Source organism: Mesoplodon bidens (assembly GCF_964165515.1).
Source record: "Mesoplodon bidens genome assembly, chromosome: 8".
Lineage (NCBI taxonomy): Eukaryota > Metazoa > Chordata > Mammalia > Artiodactyla > Ziphiidae > Mesoplodon > Mesoplodon bidens.
Genome location: NC_138165.1, coordinates 83,109,344 through 83,134,058, shown reverse-complemented (window position 1 = coordinate 83,134,058; position 24,715 = coordinate 83,109,344). Strand labels below are relative to the sequence as shown.

Sequence of the window (24,715 nt, the reverse complement as noted above, 5' to 3'; positions counted from 1 at the left end):
ATCCCTGGGCCCTGCAGCCAGACTCCAGGAACCAGCTCTGCCTGCCAGTAGTCCGGCACTAACCCCAGGACCTGGCTTCACCCTCCAGTGGGGGGCAACAGCCCCAGAGTCTTTGGGACCCTGACTCCACCCACCAGTGAGCCAGCACTAGCCCCGGGGCCCACTAGGGTTCTACAACCAGCCTCCTCATGATCAGGCCCCACTAAACAGCAGCCAGCAGTATCCACACAGGGCAGGGCCTGGCAGCCAACCAGACTAGGGGCCAACCAAGTCTACCAGACCACTCACATAGCCCACTACAACAGAAGGACCCATGCAGCCCTCTTAGGGGAAACCCCTAGAGCGCATAGCTTGAGTGATGAGAGGGGAGTGCACTGCTAGGATGCATAGGACATCTCCTACAGAAGGCCACTTCTCCAAGGTTGAGAAACATAACTAACCTACTACATACGTAAAAATACAAATAGCAACTTAGACAAAAGAGGTGGCAGAGGAACACGTTCCAGATGAAGCAACAAGATGAAACCCCAGGAGAAGAACTAAGTGAAGTGGAGATAGGCAATCTACCCAAGAAAGTTCAGAGTAATGATCATAAAGATTATCAAATAACTTGGGAGGAGAACGGATGCACAGAGCGAGAAGTTAGACATTTTTAACAAAGAGTTAGAATATATAAAGAACGACCAAAGATGAAGAATATAATAACTGAAATGAAAAATACACTAGAAGGAATCCACAGTAGACTAAATGATACAGAGGAATGGATCAGTGAACTGGATGACAGAGTATTAGAGATCACTGCCACTGAACAGAAAAAAAAAAAAAGAATGGAAAGAAATGAGAACAGTTTAAGAGACCTCTGGGACAACATCAAGTGCACTAATATTTGCATTATAGGGATCCCAGAAGGAGAAGAGAGAGAGAGAGAAAGGGCCTGAGAAAATATTTGAAGATATAGTAGCTGAAAACTTCCCTAACCTGGGGAAGGAAACAGTCACCCAAGTCCAGGAAGCAGAGAGTCCCATACAGAATTAATCCAAAGAGGAACACACCAAGATATGTTATAATTTTAAAATGACAAAAATTAAAGATAAAGAGAATATTAAAAGCAACAAGGGAAAAGCAACAAGTAACATACAAGGGAGCTCCCAAAAGGCTATCAGCTGATTTTTCAGCAGAAACTCTGCAGGCCAGAAGGGAGTGGCATGATATATTTAAAGTAATGAAAGGGAAAACCCTACAACCAAGCATACTCTCTCCAGCAAGGCTCTCGTTCAGATTTGATTGAGAAATCAAAAGCTTTTCAGACAAGCAAAAGCTGAAAGAGTTTAGCACCACCAAACCAGTTTTACAACATATGTTAAAGGAACTTCTCTAGACAAAAAAGAAATGGCCACAAGTAGAAACAAGAAAATTATGAAATGAAAAAGCTTACCGGTAAAGGCAAACATATAGTAAAAGTAGGAAATCACCTACACACAAAGCTAGTAGGGAGGTTAAAAGACAAAAGTAGTAAAATCTGTATCCACAATAAGCAGTTAAAGGATACACAAAACAATTAGATGTAAACTATGATATCAAAAAACAGTAATCATGAGGGGAGGAGAGTAAAAATACAACGTTTTTAAAATGCACTTGAAATTAAGAGATGAGCAACTTAAAACATTCATATATATATATAATTATTATATATATGATTGTTTTATATATATATATATATATATAACATAATTATATATATATATAGTATAGTCTGAAGTCAGGGAGCCTGATTCCTTCACCTCTGCTTTTCTTTCTCAAGATTGCTTTGGCTATTTGGGGTCTTTTGTGTCTTAAAATACAAATTTTAAGATATATATATATTAATTAGACTGTTATACAAAAACCTCATGGTAACCGCAAACCAAATATCCATAATAGATATATACACAAAAAAGAAAAAGGAATCCAACAGAAAGAGAAACATATATTGTACGATATCACTTATATGTGGAATCTAAAAAAATGATACAAATGAACTTATTTACAAAACAGAAATAGACTCACAGACATAGAAAACAAGCTTATGGTTACCAGAGGGGAAAGTGGGGGTTAAATTAGGAGTCTGGGATTAACAGACACACTACTATATATAAAATAGATAAACAACAAGGTCTACTGTATGGCACAGGGAACTATATTCCATATCTTATAATAACCTATAATGGAAAAGAATCTGGAAAAGAATATATATGGTCTCGTATATGTAAAACTGAATCACTTTGCTGTATACCCACAACTAACACACATTGTAAACTAACTATACTTCAATTTAAAAAATTAAAAAAAAAGGAATAATAAAAAAATACGACTGAAAAAAATCAGTTAATGGCTGTTTTTATTATGGTCCAGGAAAATAATTTTCTTTGTTTCTGTCATAAACACAATAATCTAGGAACATCTTTATGCATTTAAAAATATAGTAAAGAGAGTCTCAAATATAGTACAAAACCTTAGGGAGACAATGTCAAAGGTGAAAACCTGGTTCAATCACCAGTTTCATGTACCCGAGCTTGAGGACTGATAAACATGAGCCAGAGGTAGCAGTGAGGTCCAGTTCCCCTCTGTCACAGCGCTTCCCCATCTTTCCTCCACCTGAATACACATGACGGGTGGCTTTCATACAAGCCACACATGCCCAAGAGAGGCAGAAGCTAGGATTATGCCAACTTCTCTACCATCTGCTATAGCTCAATGCCCTTCCCTCCCTGCCAAGAGAGAAAAGGGATTGATGTGAGTGTGGGCCACATTATTAAGGGAAAAAGTTTGAATCTGCTGTAATTTAGAAAAAGAAATTATTTTCAGCCTTCAATTCTTTAAAAATCCTTACAATATGGAGCTGATCATAATTCACCAATGGATCTCAAGGCTGAGTTTAAGAAGCACCTCTCTCTCATCCAGTGAGCTTTTAGGAGGAGGAAAGGCAGGTGAAGCTGAAGAATAACAGGAGAAAACAGCCAAGATTGAGACACATCAGTGACTAGAAGAGAGTTTGTTTTGAGAGGGGATGAGCTTCGCAGGCATAAAAATAAGGTATGTGGTAAAAAGTGTGAAAGCCATAAGGAATTTATGAGCAAAGATAAGCACATCCACCTGAGGCATAAGCACTGGCTTTCTTGCTTAAGGAAAAGCTTGCAAAGGGCAGAATCTTGTTCCTCTTAATTTCTGTAAAATACTATGTGTGCTCTTAGTAGCCAAAACAGACAATTTCTTAACTTCCAAGGTAGGCTTTATGAGTTTCCTTTTTTGGTAATAATTGACTGTGACCAAATTTGGGGTTCAAATGGGAGAAAGCAGATGATGTAAAACTGCTGGTGCTAAGAGAGGTACTTGGACCCCTTGGCAGAAAGTCGACATCTGGCGAAGCCATATTCCTCTCAAGCACGCCACGTGCAGATTATTTAGTGGCTGAGCTGATGTTGGTGCTTTCGTCTCTGGTTCTTCTACAAATATGGGAAAGCTAAAAAACGATCAGCACACACTAATATACTTGTAGGAGCTGAGTTGCCCATGCTATGTGGACAGAGATGCTTTTAGTCTGTGTTTGGAATTCCTTCCGTGTCAGGTTTCTCGTTACCAGGGCTTTATCCTTTGTCCAGGCATGAATGTGGTTGGCCAGGATTAGCAGAGCCCTTTGCAATGTATATTACATAGCTCTGATTTCTGCAGATTTTACAGAATCATAAATACAAGGATCATTTGATGGCCTGTGTTATAGAAGTGATTTCAGGGGAAAAATCCTACTTTCACCACTCACATTTCTCATAGTGTTATGAGGAGAGGGCTCTTGCTCTTATGCTAAGAACTGGAGTGGGAACAGATTTATCAGCAGATGCTTTTGTCCCTTGTTAACACCAAGGAAATGCTTGCAAAGAAAATGAAAGAGGAATGATAATGACAGAGTGCTCAGAAGACATTTCTAAAACAGTTTAAGACAGGCACCATTTTGATCACCCACATTTAATTCCTTCTTTCATGTTTTTCAACAGTGACCACAAACACAAGAATTTAGTTATTAACAAACTGCATGTGCACTGAGGATGGGATCCTACATTGCCCTTTGGCAGATGTTATCTGGGAAATGGCCCTTAAGAATGTTTCATGCTATCAGATGGTGGGAGGTATTCTTTAAAAAGGGTCCTACTAAAATAATTTCCTTTGTGACGGGGTGTGAGGTTTCTAAAATGCATGCTGAGGACAATTAGAAAGGGCAGCATGAGAGCATTCATAGAGAAAGAATCTTGTGGGAAGCCAAAACTGTTGTGAGTGGCCGCAAAAAAGTCATGAAATCCATCTGAACGATACCTGCATATAATTACCCATAGTCTTTTTAACCACGGAATAGGTTTATTTAAAGAGAATGGCAACCATAGGAAACAAATCATCATAATTTGTTAGGCCACTAAACTCATCTCTCCCTCTCTTTCTATTGTAACAGTAGTCCTGGAATTTCAATATCTAAACACTAAGGATTTCATCCAATTGTCATGAAAGAGACAACAGTTCAATTTCAAGGTCAGACTTGGAGGGCCAACTGGTTAGAGAGTGTAGGGTCCTGAATTCTAAAGACTATTTCGCCTGCCCCTTAGAAGCACTACGCAGTTTCTTGCCCAAGGTAACTGCCTGGAGACAGGACATTCTAGGGCAAAAACATACTGTTCATGAGTGCTGCTTTGCCCTGCTCAATTTAGATTATATTTATTTTTAGAGTAATACATAAAGTTTTTGGATAAGATGTTCATGTATCTTATCCAAAGGTACTCATATTCATCATATTGCTGCCACATATTTACCTGCCCCCATTCCTCTGCTATTAATTTCTAAAGCCTGGGCCGTAGGAGGATTTTGATGTAAACCACCCACAGGCTTAAATCATCAGAATTCCTCTTCACTAAGGTCAAGAACCACAGAGAAGGAGTCTTAAATACTTCCACCTTCGTGTGTGTATATTGGGAAGGCCGTCCATACCATGATTGTATTAAGGCCTGAGAGAACCCTGCCACTGCAATTCTGTACTCTGAAATTCAGGAGCAGAAATATAAATTCTGGAAAGAATGCTACTACTGTGCTTGATGAACTCAGGAACAAGCTTCAAAAGCTGAATTTAGAATTGCAAAGATTCGAAGCCTGCTGAGCACAGTGGCTTTTTCCTGAGTGCTTACAGCGGACCAGGCTCCATCTTAAGCATTTTCTCCATATCCACATGTTTATTCCTCACAACAGAGCCTCAAGGTAGCTACTGTTATTAGCCCTGGTTTGCAGATGAGGATATGGAAGAACAGAGAGGTTACGTAACTTGACCAAGGTCACACAGGAAGTAGCAGGGTCTAGATTCAAGCCCAGGTGGACTGACCCGGAGGCCACATGCTTGGCCATTAAGCTAGAGGGTGCAGCCTCTGATCTCTCTTGCTTCTCACCTGCTCACAATGTGCCTGTTGGCAGCAGGTGAGAGGAATCAGAGGCATTCTTCTGACTGGCTCGTGAACAGTGGGTGAGTGGGAAGCAGTTCAGTCTGGGGAGGATTAAGGAGTGTGGTTTTTGTTCAGTAGCATCTAGAGCAGGGGAGCGATGTGCATTACCTATGGGACAGCTCCCCTTGGAGGTTCCATAGGCACCTCAAACCTTACAGGTACAAAATTAAACAATGGCTTCTCCCCAAGTCTGCTGCTCCTTCAGTGGTCCCTTCAGAGAATGACATAATCTACACAGTCAGCCATTTCTACACAGTCAGAAATCTAGATCCTCTCTGTCTTCCCCACTCCAGCCAGACACTGGGTTCTAGAAACCCCTTTTCAACTGGAATAGCAATAGTATATCAGGGCTAACGACAGGCAGGCAAAGTTGTGGGCCAGCTTCATAACAGAGCAATTCAACAGCACAGAGGCCAGCGCACGTGAATCTGAAGGACATTGAGTTCTGTAACCATCAAGCCACTAACTCTGAAACAATTTTGAGCACATCACACTTATTCTAAAATGAAAACATGGCATAATTTGTAAACACAGCAAGTTTAGTTCTCTTTTGGGGACCATGTGAGCATTTACATTTTGGGGTCTCAAATTTAAATCCTGACAATTTAACTGGCTTAAGAGTTATTTTGCTTGTACCTGAATATGAGATCTACCAAATGCCTTTTTTTAAAAAAAATCAGGTTATCTTTTCTCCCAAATTTATGAGACTAAATGAGGTTTATAGATCATATTTCATAAACTTCTGGGTTCACTTTCTGCCTTAAGAAATGAGCATGTTAGTTCTAGTGTTTGATTTATAAGACAGTTGGAGGACAAATGGACCAGGACCAATGAGGAAATGAGGTGTGCCGGCTTCACTTTCGGGTACGAAGGATTTGGCACCTGCACCTTCAAATACTGACTTGATCTCACCTCCAGGTAGGTTTCCTGTGTAAAGGACTTTCCTCATCCTCTCAGCAGTGACATGACGTCCCTGGTCCCACGCTCCCCTGGTGGGGGCATATCGAAGGAGGTACAGCCTGACCCCAGAGCTCCGCTCGGGGGGAGTTTGGATTTTGATCACTGAACCAGCTGCAATTCTGCTCGGGTGGCTTTTTTTTGGGGGGGGGGGCGTTCAGCATGCGGCATGTGAGATCTTAGTTCCCCGACGAAGGATCAAACCTGCATCCTCTACAGTGGAAGCACGGTCTTAACCACTGGACGGCCAGGGAAATCTGTCGGGTGTATTTTGGAGTTTTATATTCTAACAATCTCCCAGCCCCCTCTCTAATTTCCACCGGATAATAAATAGAAGCACTTTTGGCCTCTCTGTATAAATTCTGATGTGGAATTGAGGCACCTCATGATACTTTTCACCAAAGTGTGGAGGGTAATTCTGGTCCTTCACCTCCTGTCTGCACTCAGCAGGTTCCAAAGCCCAGGCTGGGCCTGGTGGGTACACACGAGGCTCAGCTGTCGGTCCCACTCAGCCCTCCTGTCTGGAATCCAGCTCATTATTAGGCAGAGTGCTTTGGAGATAGCATCAGCATGACAGATTCTACATAATATCACATTCTACTCAGCTTTCATTTTTGCAGATGAAATGGATTTACAGCACAAAGGTTACTGAACTGTATTGTCGAAATGATTTTTGAGAAATAATAAAAGTTATTAAGAGAGTCTCAGGTGCTGATGACTAGCTCTGAGCTCCCCCATCCTGCCTTGGTCCCTTCATCCTCTGGCTGATCATTACATGGCTGGTAAAGACTGGTGATTAATGTCATTATGAACCTTTTACTTTCAAATCCCCATTTATTGAAATTAGAGCATTCTTTGTCATTTCTCTTTCTGCTGTAATACAGCCTGACTGTCAGCCCCGTTTCTTTGGGTTCCATCCTTGCCTTTGATGCTGGTAAAATGGAGCAGCTAGCAAATCAAGGCTTATAATAGCCCATACCGACTGGAGCTATGAAATTCTTCTGCTCTCATCATTACTTTTTTTGTCTCCAATGTTTTTGTACAGTTACTGTCCTGAGCTTTTCCACAGCTCCCCTCTCATGCCCCCGCCTCCACTCCCTTTAGTGAACTAATATGTGGATCCAGAGCCACTGATGAATGCTTTTAAAAAAGACAGGAGGACAAGCTTTTATTGTGAGTTAGCTCCTTCAGATGTTACTCCTACATTTGTTCTCTAACTCCCTTATTTATTGATTTATTCCTTGAACAATTCAAAGAAAACTATAAATTTGCCTTCTATTTCTTTGCGTGTGCTGCCTTGCTCTCAGCCATATTTGGTGCTGGCATATGTGCCAGTATGAAACGATGTCCCCCTGTTTTATCACATGCATTCTGTTATCAGCATGGTGGCAACCTTATTCTTAAAATCAGTCATGAAGCTGAAGCTTTAATAATTTAAATAAAAGCTTATCGTAGAAAAGCAAATATTTACAAGTATGAGTCATCTAAGTTAAATAAATTAATTAAAAGTGAATGCTGAAGTGATTTAAAACTAAAGAGCCATTACCAAATAAAACGTTATTTACCATTTGCCCCATGCCAGCTCGTTCCTAAACGTCAGGAGAGATGGGATGCTAGGCCCTCCCATTGCTTTTGTGGGCTTCGAGCTTCCAGTCCTGCCAACCTGTTCCGGAACTAGATATCATTTGCCCATGAGAGTGGGAGGTACTCTCAGGGTTTTAGGTGTTGAGGGATCTCAGTGTGCACCTCAGTGTAGTGGGGAGAGCATGGGACTCAGAGGGAGAAGATTGGGCTTGAAGGGAGCAAAGTATTGATACCTTGTGGAAATACGATCCAGATGACAACTTTCTTTGAGCCTCAGTGACCTCATATGAAAATGGGGAGATTATGACTGCCTTTCCTCCCAGTGCAGGGTTGTGATGGAAACGAAATAAGAAAGAAGAAACAAACAAAAAAACCAATCATACTGTGGTCCTCAGTACTTGTTGAACTTGAAGTCACAATAATTTTTAAAAGAAATAAAGCTGAAAAACCATATGATCATCTCAATAGATGCAGAAAAAGCTTTTGACAAAATTCAACACCAATTTATGATAAAAACTCTCTAGAAAGTGGGCATAGAGGGAACCTACCTCAATAAAATCAAGGCCATATACGACAGGCCCACAGCAAACATCATTCTCAATGGTGAAAAACTGAAAGCATTTCCTCTAAGATCAGGAACAGACAAGGATGTCCACTCTCGCCACTATTATTCAACATAGTTTTGGAAGTCCTAGCCACAGCAGTCAGAGAAGAAAAAGAAATAAAAGGTATCCAAATCGGAAAAGAAGAAGTATAACTGTCACTGTTTGCAGATGACATGATACTATACATAGAGAATCCTAAAGATGCTACCAGAAAACTACTAGAGCTAATCAATGAATTTGGTAAAGTTGCAGGATATAAAATTAATGCACAGAAATCTCTTGCATTCCTATACACTAATGATGAAAAATCTGAAAGAAATTAAGGAAACACTCGCATTTACCATTGCAACAAAAAGAATAAAATACCTAGGAATAAACCTACCTAGGGAGACAAAAGACCTGTATGCAGAAAGCTATAAGACACTGATGAAAGAAATTAAAGATGATACCAACAGATGGAGAGATAGACCATGTTCTTGGATTGGAAGAATCAATATTGTGAAAATGACTCTACTACCCAAAGCAATCTACAGATGCAATGCAATCCTATCAAATTACGAATGGCATTTTTTACAGAACTGGAACAAAAAATCTTAAAATTTGTATGGAGACACAAAAGACCCCAAATAGCCAAAGCAGTCTTCAGGGAAAAAAACGGAGCTGGAGGAATCAGACTACCTGACTTCAGATTATACTACAAAGCTACAGTAATCAAGAGAGTAAGGTACTGGCACAAAAACAGAAATATAGATCAACAGAACAGGATAGAAAGCCCAGAGATAAACCCACGCACCTATGGTCAACTAATCTATGACAAAGGCGGCAAGGATATACAATGGAGAAAAGACAGTCTCTTCAATAAGTGGCACTAGGAAAACTGGACAGCTACATGTAAAAGAATGAAATTAGAACACTCCTTAACACCATACACAAAAATAAACTCAAAATGGATTAGAGACCTAAATGTAAGACTGGACACTGTAAAACTCTTAGAGGAAAACATAGGAAGAACACTCTTTGACATAAATCACAGCAAGATCTTCTTTGATCCACCTCCTAGAGTAATGGAAATAAAAACAAAAAGAAACAAATGGGACCTAATGAAACTTAAAAGCTTTTGCACAGCAAAGGAAACCATAAACAAGACAAAAAGACAACCCTCAGAATGGGAGAAAATATTTGCAAACGAATCAATGGACAAAGGATTAATCTCCAAAATATGTGAACAGCTCATGCAGCTCAATATTAAAAAAACAACCCAATCAAAAAAATGGGCAGAAGACCTAAATAGACATTTCTCCAAAGAAGACATACAGATGGCCAAGAAGCACATGAAAAGCTGCTCAACATCACTGATAATTAGAGAAATTCAAATCAAATCTACTGTGAGGTATCACCTCACACCAGTTAGAATGGGCATCATCAGAAAATCTACAAAGAACAAATGCTGGAGAGGGTGTGGAGAAAAGGGAACCCTCTTGCACTGTTGGTGGGAATATAAATTGATACAGCCACTATGGAGAACAGTACGGAGGTTCCTTAAAAAACTAAAAATAGAATTACCATATGATCCAGGAATCCCACTTCTGGGCGTATACCCAGAGAAAACCATAATTCAAAAAGACACAGGCACCCCAATGTTCATTGCAGCTCTATTTACAATATCCAGGACATGGAAGCAACCTAAATGCCCATCAACAGATGAATGGATAAAGAAGATGTGGTACATATATACAGTGGAGTATTACTCAGCCATAAAAAGGAACGAAACTGGGTCATTTGTAGAGACGTGGATGGATCTAGAGACTGTCATACAGAGTGAAGTAAGTCAGAAAGAGAAAAACAAATATCATATATTAACACATATATGTGGAACCTAGAAAAATGGTACAGAATGAAGTAAGTCAGAAAGAGAAAAACAAATATCATATATTAACGTGGAACCTAGAAAAATGGTACGGATGACCGGTTTGCAGGGCAGAAATTAAGACACAGATGTAGAGAAACAAACGTATGGACACCAAGGGGGGAAAGCAGCGGGGGGTGGGGGTGTGATGAATTGGGAGATTGGGGTTGACATGTATACACTGATGTGTATAAAACTGATGACTGACAAGAACCTGCTGTAAAAAAATTAATTAAAAAAAAAAAAGCTGGATCTTCCATGGAGTTTAAGGTGATCGTCCAAAGACCTCTAAGGAGCAAGTAAACAAATTCGTAAACAAATGGAAACTTTATGAGTGCATACTACAGGCCCTATGCATACCATTCCACATTAGTATGTGTCAGTGTGGGAAATCCTCCAACAGAGGTTACAACTTGTAGGCCCAATGAATGAATGAATGAATGGATGAATATATATCTTCATATATATATATAATATATATAATGTATATATATAGGCTCACCTGGTATTTAAAAAAATTTCAACTAGTTGCTGACATTTGAACATTGAGGGCTTTCACATAAAAAGTCAGCTTTCCTGTTTTTCTTTAAACTGGGGTCTTGGCTTCATTTAAAACCGCAATCATCTGGAGCTGCCCCTGGAGGCAGGGAGAAGCCCTCCTTAGGCTCTACTCTTTCTGCTTCTCTCCTTGACAGTTCCCACCTGCCCCCATAGTTATCGGGGTTTTCAGCCCCTGCCCCATGGGAATAAGTCTCACCATCTAGATTTCTGCATCATCGCATCCAGTTTGCATTTGTATGTTATCCAAATTCCCCACTTTAAAGAGTGAAAGTGCTCTGGGAGGTTGACTAAAATTTTTATCACTATGCCTGGTCCACCCTTCAATCTTTAAAAATAAATTCTTCATCAATACCTCTGTGCTAGAGAGAGCTGCGGTATGGAGAAGGGACCTGGATAGGGACTGCAAAGACTGGGTCATATCCTGGGGGGTTCAGACAAGTCGTGTCACTTTCTCAGGCCTTATCTTCAACTCTGTAAAATGAATAGGTGGCCCCCAATGAGTCATCGGGGGTTACAGTTACATGACCCTTCCAGGAAACCACATGGGCTCCAGTCAAAATTGACCTCAGGTCACATTGCTGCATTTCAGCTTGGCCTCTGCAACATTGACCCTGGCTGGACTTCTCCGCTTATCTGTGCCTTGGTTTCTCCATCTGTAAAGTAATATGTGCTTTTCTTCTCACAAGAGAGAATGCAATGATATGGGTGAAAGCGTTATTGGAGGAAAGTTGGGGTAAAAGGAATCCAAGATCTGATATTACTCTTGTATCTCAGTGGTTGCAATTATGAAGGGAAACTTGCCTAATGGGATTTCTGGATCAGAATTTGCACTCCCCATTGAGAGGCATGATGCAGAAATTTTTCTGGCCAATAAGGTGATACTGTGCAAGTTTTATTCCAGCCCTCGTCAGAGTAATACCAAACCTCAGTTAAAAGGTAGGTATGTCTCACTTCAGAAAAACTGCACTCTGATTTACCTCCTTGCCCTGTGCATTTTATGAGGAATGTATGTAGTTAACTGTTATCAGGTAGTTAAGCAGTTTGATGAGGTGTGAACTAGCCCTTTAATTGTTTTATTTACTACATACTTATCCTTCCCTAACATCCCATTGGGGAATTCTCTACTTAGTTGATTAATTGAAGTGAGGTTTAGTGAACTACAGTTTGGTAAAACCAGAAGCTGAAAAATACCCATTGGAGTTTGGGCAATTTTACAGGCATTTGTAAGTGTGGAACACACTCAACTGAGGTTAAAAAGAGTATCAGCAACAACAATAAATGGATTAAAATGTTAATTACCTTCATCACCACCATTAAAAAATAATAACAGGGAAAATCAAGATGGGGAAAAATAACTAAATTTAAGTCTACTTCTTCTCTGGGTGCTGTTTCTGGTTGAAAGAAATGGCTTCAGGAGAACGTTTCATTTGTCAGGGAAAGGCAATCAGAATTGCTTTTAGAAGCCAAGTGTTTACTTAAAAAATTATCTTCTTATCTTTCCTCTGTAGTTCTAAATCTGGACGGACAAAACTGGATGTTAACCTAGCCCAGAGGGCCATCTTACTCCTTGGTTGGTGACAGTGCTAAATGAACCCCTAAATATCAAGCTCTTCCAAAGAGGTATGAGCCCCAAAGTCTGTCGCTGAGGATCTTACTACCTATCTGGGGAGACAAAGAAAGAGGTGAAAGACAAGCTAGGGCACATATGTTCAATGCTGAGTAAGTGCCATGGGATACTTGCTATAGCTAAGGGTTCTGATGAGGGGGTGCATTAAGGGAATCTTGAAGAAAGAGTTGGATGTGGGCAAGCAAAGAGAAGGGGACAGTGAGAGATGATGACCCTATAAATGAGGCAGTTGAAAAATTGCAGGATACTGGGTAGAAAAGTTCAGAGGCCAAGAAAGTGTTCTTGTTTTAAAGTGTCAAAACTTCCTGTCCCAGATACCATTTCTTGCTGATCCCCTATTTCTGAATCAGATGCCCTTCTTAGGAACTTATTGAGAAATATCAGTAATGTTAGAAAATTAAGTCATGATTGGTTTAAATTTATATAAGATCATGGAAAGTCTTTAACATAATGCAGACTTTATGCTTGCATAGGAAAAAGTTCTGGCTCTATGGAATTGCTAACCACTATATTTAATTACCTGTTTTCTTATTTGTCCCCAATAAACTATGAACTTCCTAATAGTGAGGACTATTGCTGAGTTCACTGTTGATTTCCCAGGGCCTGGTACATGGTAGGCACTCAATACAATATTTATTAAATGAATGTTATCTGAGATTCCTTGTGTGGAAGAAAGGGTCCTCTTTAAATGGAGCGGGACTTTTACTTGCCGACTGAGAAAAAAGAAATATGCTCATCTGAGTTTCAGCCTCAGACCTTTCTCCCCCAGCAACTGGCATCTGCTTGTTGCCTAGTGACCAAGCTCCCATCTCAGACACTGGCGAAATGAGTTTCTGTTGTGATGGTCGGCTCAGCTACTCTATGGTAAACAAGAATATTGGGCTTGGAGTCAAAACTCCTGGGTTCAAGTTCCAGCTCTGCCACTGGCTTTGAGTGAGGAATTTCCATGTTCATTTTCATCACTTAAAAGTGGGGATTATAATGCCAAGCTCATGGGGTTGTTGGGAGAAGATTAGAGAGGTATGGAAAAGCACTGTGTAACCAACAAAGCCCTAATCAGTTACAAGATATTATTAGTATTAGTATTACCTGTCCATTTTGTCCAGGCTTGAGGTTCTGCCCTACCCATTAAAATCCTATGAGGAATGAGGTTACCCCTGAAATCTTAATGTCCAAGCCTGCGTGCCTTCATTTGCTGCTGGACCTTCCTGATGCTAATAGAACCTTTGCCTTTGGTCTTTTACAAGGTTCCCTCTCAGGCTGTGCTCCTCTCTGCCTGTTGGGATCTTGGATTTTTGTCCAGACTCGGTGGACTTCCTTGCCTCTGATGGCCTCCATCACCAGGCCTCCTCTCTTACCTCCTTCTGCTGGGCCTCTCCTGATCCATTTTTCTACCTCCAGGGACGCCTGTGTTCAGGTCTCAGCCAGCTTTAAGCTGAGCCATCCTGACCATCCACACAGACCCTGCTATGAGCATCAAGGGATGAAATCGCAGAAGAGTTAGCAAAAATAGTGCTGGGTTTCCACTTAATGGATGTGTGACTTTGGGAACATTCTTATCCTCTATATATTGTCTCCATTTTTCTCATCTGTAAAATTGCAATAGTAATGGTTACCTGCCTAACTGGGTAGCTAGGAGTGTTAAGTTAGAATGCCTGTAAAGCAGCAGTCCCCAACCTTTTTGGCACAAGGGACCGGTTTCATGGAAGACAATTTTGCCACGGACCAGGGATGGGGGGATGGTTTGGGGATGATTCAAGTGCATTACATTTATTGTGCCCTTTATTTCTATTATTATTATTACATTGTAATATATAATGAAATAATTATACAACTCACCAGAATCAGTGGGAGCCCTGAGTTTGTCTTCACTTGCCACTCACTGATAGGGTTTTGATATGAGTCTGCAAGCAATTGATTTATTATGGTCACTGTGCAGTCAAAGCTCTCTGCTAATGATAATCTGTACTTGCAGCCGCTCCCCAGCGCTAGCTTCACAGCCTCAGCTCCACCTCAGGTCATCAGGCATTAGATTCTCATAAGGAGCGCGCAACCTACATCCCTCACATGCGCAGTTCACAGTAGGGTTTGAGCTCCTATGAGGATCTAATGCCACCGCTGATCTGTCAGGAGGCGGAGCTCAGGCAGTAATGTGAGTGATGGGGAGCGGCTGTAAATACAGATGAAGCTTCGCTCGCTAGCCCACTGCTCACCTCCTGCTGTGCGACCTGCTTTCCCAGGTTGGGGACCCCTGCTGTAAAGCACTTAGCACAGTGCCTGGGCATGGTAAGTGAGTGATAAAGATTGGCTTTTTAAATTATTATTTTTATCCCTGCGCCAACTTTTTAGTGTTTATTCCTGATTCCATAATGTCTTACATGCTTTTCTCAGTCTTCCATATATTCAAATATGTCCAGAGGCCTTTTTTTCTCTAAAAATCTTCTTCCTTCAGAGGGAGATGAGGTAAGTTATCACCACTTTCCCAAAATTTATGGACTATGTTAATAAAAATTTTATACAAAATACACTGAGATGTACACTCTCTCTAAACAGTTGTTCTTTTTTTGTGTAGTACTGGTTATATTCTTTATCTTTATGTCTAATTGCCACTTATTAGTGTGTCCATACTGAGGCCACCTCTTGAGGAATTGCTAGAAAACTTGGATTTGGGATTGTTTATGTTCTCAGAGACAAATACGGTTGTGTGGGCAGCTATAAAGTAAGTTACAGATGCATGCATAGAACTCAGAGGAATTTGGGAAGCAGCCAAAAGACCATCAAAGAGTCATAATATCCCACATCTCTTTGTCCTTTCCTTTTATATTGGACTATCTGGATGGATGAAATAATGGATTATATACTTGAGGAAGCATTCTTTTATATATATATATATATATATATATAATATATATAAATATATATATATATTTGAATCACTTTGCTGTACACCTGAAACATTGTAGACCAACTAGACTTCAATTTTTTTAATTTTATTTTTTTATACAGCAGGTTCTTATTAGTTATCCATTTTAAACATATTAGTGTATATATGTCAATCCCAATCTCCCAATTCATCACACCACCACCACCACCCCCCGCCATGTTCCCCACTTGGTGTCCATACATTTGTTCCCTACATCTGTGTCTGAATTTCTGCCCTGCAAAGCGGTTCATCTGTACCATTTTTCTAGGTTCCACATATATGCATTAATATATGATATTTGTTTTTCTCTTTCTGACTTACTTCACTCTGTATGACAGTCTCTAGGTCCATCCACATCTCTACAAATAACCCAATTTCGTTCCTTTTATGGCTGAGTAGTATTCCATTGTATATATGTACCACATCTTCTTTACCCACTCATCTGTCGATGGACACTTAGGTTGGACACTTCCAGGTCATGGACACTTCCATGACCTGGCTATTGTAAACAGTGCTGCAATGAACGTTGGGGTGCATGTGTCTTCTTGAATTATGGTTTTCTCTGGATACATATGCCCAGTAGTGGGATTGCTGTGTCATATGGTAATTCTATTCTTAGTTTTTTAAGGAAACTCCATACTGTTCTCCATAGTGGCTGTATCAATTTACATTCCCACCAGCAGTGCAGGAGGGTTCCCTTTTCTCCACACCCTCTCCAGCATTTGTTGTTTTTAGATTTTCTGATGATGCCCATTCTATCTGGTGTGAGGTGATACCTCATTATAGTTTTGATTTGTATTTCTCTAATGATTAGCGATGTTGAGCAGCTTTTCATGTGCTTCTTGGCCATCTGTATGTCTTCTTTGGAGAAATGTCTATTTAGGTGTTCTGCCCATTTTTTGATTGGGTTGCTTGTTTTTCTTTTAATATTGAGCTGCATGAGCTGTTCATATATTTTGGAGATTAATCCTTTGTCCGTTGATTCCTTTGCAAATATTTCCTCCCATTCTGAGGGTTGTCTTTTTGTCTTGTTTGTAGTTTCCTTTGCTTTGCAAAAGCTTTTAAGTTTCATTAGGTCCCATTTGTTTCTTTTTGTTTTTATTTCCATTACTCTAGGAGGTGGATCAAAGAAGATCTTGCTGTGATTTATGTCAAAGAGTGTTCTTCCTATGTTTTCCTCTAAGAGTTTTACAGTGTCTGGTCTTACATTTAGGTCTCTAATCCATTTTGAGTTTATTTTTGTGTATGGTGTTAGAGAGTATTCTAATTTCATTCTTTTACATGTAGCTGTCCAGTTTTCCCAGCACCACTTATTGAAGAGACTGTCTTTTCTCCATTGTATATCCTTGCTGCCTTTGACATAGATTAGTTGACCATATGTGCATGGGTTTATCTCTGGGCTTTCTATCCTGTTCCATTGATCTGTATTTCTGTTTTTGTGCCAGTACCTTACTATCTTGATTACTGTAGTTTTGTAGTATAATCTGAAGTCAGGTAGTCTGATTCCTCCAGCTCCGTTATTTTCCCTGAAGACTGCTTTGGCTATTCGGGGTTCTTTGTATCTCCATACAAATTTTAAGATTTTTTATTCTAGTTCTGTAAAAAATGCCATTCCTAATTTGATAGGGTTTGCATTGAATCTGTAGATTGCTTTGGGTAGTATAGTCATTTTCACAATATTGATTCTTCCAATCCAAGAACATGGTCTGTCTCTCCATCTGTTGGTATCATCTTTAATTTCTTTCATCAGTGTCTTATAGCTTTCTGCATACAGGTCTTTCGTCTCCCTAGGTAGGTTTATTCCTAGGTGTTTTATTCTTTTTGTTGCAATGGTAAATGGGAGTGTTTCCTTAATTAATTTCTCTTTCAGATTTTTCATCATTAGTATATAGGAATGCAAGAGATTTCTGGGCATTAATTTTGTATCCTGCAACTTTACCAGATTCATTGATTAGCTCTAGTAGTTTTCTGGTAGCATCTTTAGTATTCTCTTTGTATAGTATCATGTCATCTGCAAACAGTGACAGCTTTACTTCTTCTTTTCCAATTTGGAGTCCTTTTATTTCTGTTTCTTCTCTGATGGCCATGGCTAAGACTTCCAAAACTATGTTGAATAGTAGTGGTGAAAGTGGACATCCTTGTCTTGTTCCTGATCTTAGAGGAAATGCTTTCAGTTTTTCACCATTGAGAATGATGTTTGCTGTGGGTTTGTCATATATGGCCTTTATTCTGTTGAGGTAGGTTCCCTCTATGCCCACTTTCTGGAGAGTTTTTATCATAAATGGGTGTTGAATTTTGTCAAAACCTTTTTCTGCATCTATTGAGATGATCATATGGTTTTTATTCTTCAATTTGTTAATATGGTGTATCACATTGATTTGTGAATATTGAAGAATCCTTGCATCCCTGGGATAAATCCCACTTGATCATGGTGTATGATCCTTTTAATGTGTTGTTGGATTCTGTTTGCTAGTAGTTTGTTGTGGATTTTTACATCTATATTCGTCAGTGATATTGGTCTGTAACTTTCTTTTTGTGTAGTATCTTTGTCTGGTTTTGGTATCAGGGTGATGGTGGCTTCATAGAATGAGTTTGGGAGTGTTCTTTCCTCTGCAATTTTTTGGAAGAGTTTGAGAAGGATGGGTGTTAGCTCTTCTCTAAATGTTTGATAGAATTCACCTGTGAAGCCCTCTGGTCCTGGACTTTTGTTTGTTGGAAGATTTTAAATCACAGTTTCAATTTCATTACTTGTGATTGGTCTGTTCATATTTTCTATTTCTTCCTGGTTCAGTCTTGGAAGGTTATACCTTTCTAAGAATTTGTCCATTTCTTCCAGGTTGTCCATTTTATTGGCATAGAGCTGCTTGTAATAGTCTCTTAGGATTCTTGAAACCTGTGGGTCAGATGACAATCAGACCCAGAAGTAGAAAACAGCTTGGTCTGATGAGTTTTTAGGGGTTTAGCATTCATTCTACCTTTTATAAGTGTGTGACAGGAGCTTCTAGAAATCTTTCCTTCTTCCTTGTCATCAGAGTTGGAACAGTGGAAGGTTGCTGTTCTTGTTGCCTAGCATCTGTCCCATCCTATCCTGGTGATAATATTCTGTCCTTCTGGGAATCATTCCATGCCCCCTCTCATTCCCCGTGCTTCAGGTGGAGTGAGTCTACCCAGGACTCCAGAGACGGCATGTGACCCAGACCTGTCCATCAGAACACTCCACCCCCTGGACACGGTGATCGTCTATGTTTAAGTACATAACTCAATCACAGCAACCTGAGACAATTCTAGGCCTTTTGTTGGATATGTTGAAATGAGAGAATCCCTCTTTTGCTGGAGTGGCTCAGATGATAAGAAATAAGCCTGGTGATGTGGGCAACCATCTCTACCCCAGGGTGGAAAACTGTGCCTGAGAACAGAGCCAACACAGAAGAAAGCAGAGTCAAGAGATGGGGAGAAGGAAGCCAATTCCTGATGGCATTCTCTGCGTTCCATCTAAAGATAAGTCTACCTTTGGACTTCTTTTCAGTTATATTTGCCAGGAGATTTTTTTTTCTGTATTGGATATAGAAACATATCTGAATAATACAGAGGGAGACTAATAATGCTTACCTATTATTTGTGTGTGGAGGAGGGTACCTAATGGGATGAACACAAGTCTACAGGATAACATGCTTAGAAAGGGCAGATTGCCATTCACCTGGGAGAGAAAAGCTTCATCGTAGCTCATGTCGCCTCAGCCTGTCACAATTCCCAGCATCTCCACAGTGGAGAAGGTGAAAAGCAAAAGGCCTAGAATACTTCCCTCATTAAACTGTGATGAAAAAGGATGTTGGGTGGGGAAAGAGAAGAGGCATGAAGTATGGGAGAGTGCCTGATGGATTTCTGGTCCTTGACAAACTTCCTTTAGGCTTAGATGCCTATGCCTATAACTAACTTCCATAACTACACATGCAATTATGTTAGCTTATCTCTGAGGAAGTGAATAACCCCAAACTCTAGTCCTCTAGCAATTGTCCAATGGGAGTATGTAAATAATTAGCAATTAGTTATATAAATGTAAACCATGCCAGGGAAATTCCTGCCTGCTCAGACCCAAGGGTGTAAATAAAGAGCAAGATACCAAAATAACTTTCCCATGGTACTCATGTCTTCCAGCCTCCTCTTCCTTCCAGCCACAGAAACAGACAGCCTTTGTCAGCTCCTCATCTCTGTCTGTGTCTCTGTCCATATAAACTACTGGAGATGGGACTGCCTCTGGAGTTGCTTTGGGAAAGGAGGTCTGGAGAGCCTGACTTTCGTGAGATTGTAATCTTAGGGAATACTGATTTTATATGATGTTTATTTGAATGGCAAACAGGTGATTCCACTGCCTAAGAACATGGAAACTTGCTTCTCAAGAGCAGCACAAGGCAGCCCGACTTGCTTGGGCTTTCTCCTGTGCTTTTGAAAGTGTGGTAAGTATGAGCCAGGGCATCCTAGGGGATGGTCTCTGAGAGTTGGAGTTTGCCAAGGACCAGCAATGGCCACAGAAATCGAAGACTTCTCAAGAGCTTGAGCGCCCATGACTTGACCTGGGAGTCCAGATAAAGGACCACTCTTTTCCTCCTTTCCTTTCCCTTCCTTCCTTCCTTTTTCAAATTTACTGAGGTTTAATTTACGTACAAGAAATGTGTCCATGAGGTTTTACAAGTGTGTACATCTGAACCACCACCAGAATCAAGGGTATGGCTGATTCTTTATTTTACTTCGTTCAGCTGCCTCTTTTTCTTACCAACTCTTAAACTGAGCATTCCACAACTCCACAGAAGACACAAAGAAAATCCCACTCTTGAAAATTTCATTACTTGCCTGGAAAAACTCCAATCACTTATGTTTTATAAAAATTGCTGAATGTATTAAAAAAATCAAGGTCTGGATGGATAACAAAAATGAGAAATTTGAGTTTTGAGAAGAATTCTCTGGGATGGATATACAAACTATTCAAAATTAAAACTTGGAAAAAACATGCCATGTCCTCTCAAATCAATCACAATGGTTCTTTTGCTTTATGCATTTCTGTTAGCAGAAAAGTTTGAGTGATTAACTACAACTTATTAAAAAATAATTTGCTTTCAATGAAAGAATTCTCAGAACTCAATGAGAAAGCCCAGAAAACTTAAACTAAAAATGATTGAAAATAGAGAACTGTCCTTCCTGACCCCTTCGCAGTGAAATGTCTGCAATTTTTTCCCCTCAGTTGCAAATTCCTTCCTGTGTTTTTGCCTTTTTTTTTTTCTGCCTTAAAACTTAGTTGAATGCCTACCGTGTGCCAGGTACTATGCAGGGCTGCGGATACAGTGGTGATGGGCAAGACCCTGACCTTAAGGAATCTATAGACTTTGCTTTCTATCTCATAAATCCACTCCCATTCTCATTCCACTTCTAGTGGTTCTGTTGCTCTTTGCAAAGCATGACTATAAGTGGGAAACTGGGAAAAGAGAGGGGAGCAGAAAAAGGAAAAAAAAAGTAGCCTAGTAACTATTTTTCATTTGATAAAGACCAACAATTCTACTTATTCTCCCACCATTTGTCATGACTGACTTGGGGTTCATGGTAGAAAAAGAGTCTATAATAAAAATCCAAATCAATGAAAAGCAAAAAAACCCAATGAGAATAACCCAGTACCTGTGTGTTCGCCTAAAACACAGAATTCTCCCTCAGCAGCTTTATCTGCATTAGGAAAAGAAAAAGCCACAGAGAGAAATTAAAGTCAATGCCAAAACAATGAGATACCAGAAACTTCCAATAATTACTGAATTTTTTACATGTCAGAAATTTGGAGAAGAGAATAAACTGCTTCTGATGGCCATGTTATTGTTATTCAGAGCATTGGCACAGTGGATTATTAAATATAGATAGCATGATAGTCAACCACCAAATCTAAATCTGATATATTCCAGTGCTGATTGTGAATCCTTTTCAATTAAGTAGCTTCTTTATGAAAACACTAAAAGTAAAACCAAATCTACACCACAGATACAATTGTGGTTTATAAGGAAATGAAAACAATTCATAAGAACAGACATTTACTTCTTGACCAGTGACTTCTGTGATTTTCCATGATGCAATGGCTCATTCAGAAACCACTGCTGGCTCTTTCAGACCTGTGATTTTCACATTAGCATTTTAGACTCCACAGGGCACCTGAGAGTAATGTAGGTCTTCTGTCCATTGTGGTTGTGAATGTGGCTTCTGAAACACACCAATGGGAGGTTTTCTTCTTGAGACCAAAGAATGAAAGTGGATGTGTTGGCATAGAAGCTCACTGCTCTTCGCTTCTTAGGAGAAAGGCTCAAGAAATTTACAATGTAGGTTGTTGTTATCAAAAATTTGAAATAGACAAAGGGCATAGCCTTACAACTGCCACCATATACTTGGTTCTTTCTTAGGATTTCCATCTCTCTGCTTACATTTCCCATCTGTTCTTATGTACCATCTACTTTATCCATTATAGCCCTTAGCATTTGAATCATCATTATTTTAAGTTCCTGGTATGATAATTCCAACATCCCTGCCTCATGGTCCCGATGCTTGCTCTGACAAGGTGCCCCTGGGGTTTATAACTCTCAGTTGTCCCCCCTGAGCCTCCAATAATTCACCAGTTACAGGTCAGGTTTTCCTAGCCCAGTGCTGCTTCCTGCAGCCGCTCCACTCCTGACTCGGCTCTAGTAAGCAGATACTCCCTGTATTTGCCTGTCTGTCTCTCCAATCTTTGGGCAGCAGTTTGCCCTGTGTCCTCACCTCTCTTTTGGCTCCAAAAAGAGCCACTGATTTTTCAGTCTGTTTAGATCTTTACTTGTTAGGACAATGTGGTGACTTCCAAGCTGCTTACATTTGGAACCAGAAACCGGAAATCTCCATCATGTACTTGGGGTAGCAAAGTTTGCAACTTGTGAAAATTCTTTTCTTCTTTTTTTTTTTTTTTCAGAATAAGAAAGTACAGGGGCACTTGGCCCAGACTGAGAACTTGCAAGTCCCATTTTACAACAGAAAACTATCACCCCATGGTATTTCACTCCCTCTAGTGCTAAATTATGTCCAGTAACTGAGCAGCAAATAAGGGGCGATGAGTCAAGTGGAGAAAAATTTTGAATTAAAATTTATAAAACTGTGAAATCCAAATCATTTTTATCTTTACAACAAACTCCTAGAAAAATAAAAAAATTTCACGTATATCTCAAGGCTCTGTATAAGGAAGGTTAATGATAGGAAACAACATTTTCTACTGTGCCCTTAAAATAAAGAATAATCATATGGGATGAACTATCTGAGATGAAGACAATTCTTCAATAACCTCTCACCAACCCTCTTTGGATATTATGCAACAAGAGAGAAGATCATAATGGAATAATAGCCTTCCACATAAAAGAACTATGGTAAGTTGACATTAGGTTGAGCCGCAGTCCAGTCGAAATTAAAGAAGTTCTGAGCTGAGCCTGTCAGAGTTTCTAAAAGAGCACAAGTAGTGTTTGTTTTCAGACTGCCATCTTCATATTCAGCCTGCGGTAACTTGAACTGAGAATTGGCTTTTTATGGAGATTTATTACAGTAGCATTGCCATTCAAGAATAGGCAGCTATCATCATAAATAAAGAGCAGATACAAAGGGATGTGATGATTCAAGACACAGAGAGAATTTGTCAAGGTGGGTAAATCGTGAACTTATATTGCAAATAAATGCACACTACTAAAGCAATCTCTCATTAGCAGAAAGTCTTTTTCTGCCCTGGAAAGACCAAGTCAGGCTGCTGACTTGGATTTCCTACTCTGTCCAAGGAATCCTTGGTCTTCCTAGAGCTCAGAAACCAATGCCTGGTCTCTCCATTTTATGGTGCACATAGACTGCTTTGATGGAGAAAAGGTGTGGATTTCCTTGAACACTGAATCTGCTGTGGCCTGAGGGTTGACACTTACGATCAACAGTGCTGATTAGGCTTGCTTTCTGCGAGAGACCACAAAGCTACTGCAATCTAGTACAGAGCCCTCCTGAAAGATGAGGGGAGAGAGCCAGCAGACTCCTCATTCCCATACTTGCCCTAAAAGTTGAAGAGGCAGGGCCTTCGTGTCTCTCCACATTTCCTGTGGACACTGAAGTCTGTGTCAGTGAACGTGTTTCCATGTCTCGCTTTGTTGTTTCAGCTGCTACGAGAGCTGGGGATATCAATTACTCCTTGCCTGGAGATGCTGACCTGCACAACAGCTCCAGGCTTCGAGGCCGGCCTCCCCCTTCTCTAACTGCCCTGCGTTTCAATAAGTGCCTGCCTGCCGGAGTCTTCCTGAGGCCACTACTTCGGTCTTCCCATACCCACTAAATGATGCATTAGGTTGAATTAACCCTTTAAACACTACTATTTACCAAAGGGTCCCTGGGGATTCCCACACACTCCATCATTTTTAGCCATTATGAACAGCCAGTCCCAGCAGGGCGGAATCCTCTTTAAGGTTGCTCAGGTTGACAACATGGGTTTTGTTAGTTCCAATTTACTTAAAAGCTCAAGACAGCATTTACTTTGTGAGATGGGGCATATGCATTTTCATTTCCCAGCCTATGCATTCCAAATATGCATCTCGCCATAAACACCAAAGTGGGCATTCCACAGAAAGACTGAACAAGGAAGGAGTGGTCACACCTAGGCTGTGGGGTTATGCAGGATCTATTTTCATGCCTCCATTATCCAGGCCTCCTTTTTGGTTGTTGCCATTTTCTGCCTATAATCAGCTGTGTGCACAATGAGTGGTGCCTGCCAAACGGCCATTTGTGGGCTCAATTAGACACCTGTGCCTTCAAACAAGTTGCAAGCACCTAATTGTGTCTGCATGTAGCCACTTGTGGGTGCAATTATCCAGAAATCCAGGTGTGCCTGGTATTATGCACAATTTAAAGGGCAGAATAAAAAGTGTTTTCCAAAAAAAGAAAACTCAGGTTGAACACGTACCCTTCAGACTTTAAGGAGGTGGTTCAGCAGAAGCTCTATTTATGGAGACTCTCCATTTTAGGGCCTAC

The 24,715-nt window shown here is 40.2% G+C and overlaps 1 protein-coding gene across 2 annotated transcripts in view; it reads right to left on the bottom strand.

Annotated features, from left to right (window-relative positions):
- The window catches only part of PARD3B (par-3 family cell polarity regulator beta), a 1,049,764-nt gene that overhangs the window by 17,753 nt on the left and 1,007,296 nt on the right, over window positions 1-24,715 (bottom strand). The window contains exon 23 of one of the 2 annotated variants that reach the window (XM_081242116.1): window positions 21,345-21,382. The exons of the other annotated variant lie outside the window; for it this stretch is intronic. Coding sequence (XP_081098242.1) covers window positions 21,379-21,382 — 4 coding nt within the window. The 3' untranslated portion in view covers window positions 21,345-21,378. Of the gene's footprint in view, window positions 1-21,344; window positions 21,383-24,715 lie in introns of those variants that run through there. 2 annotated transcript variants of the gene reach the window in all.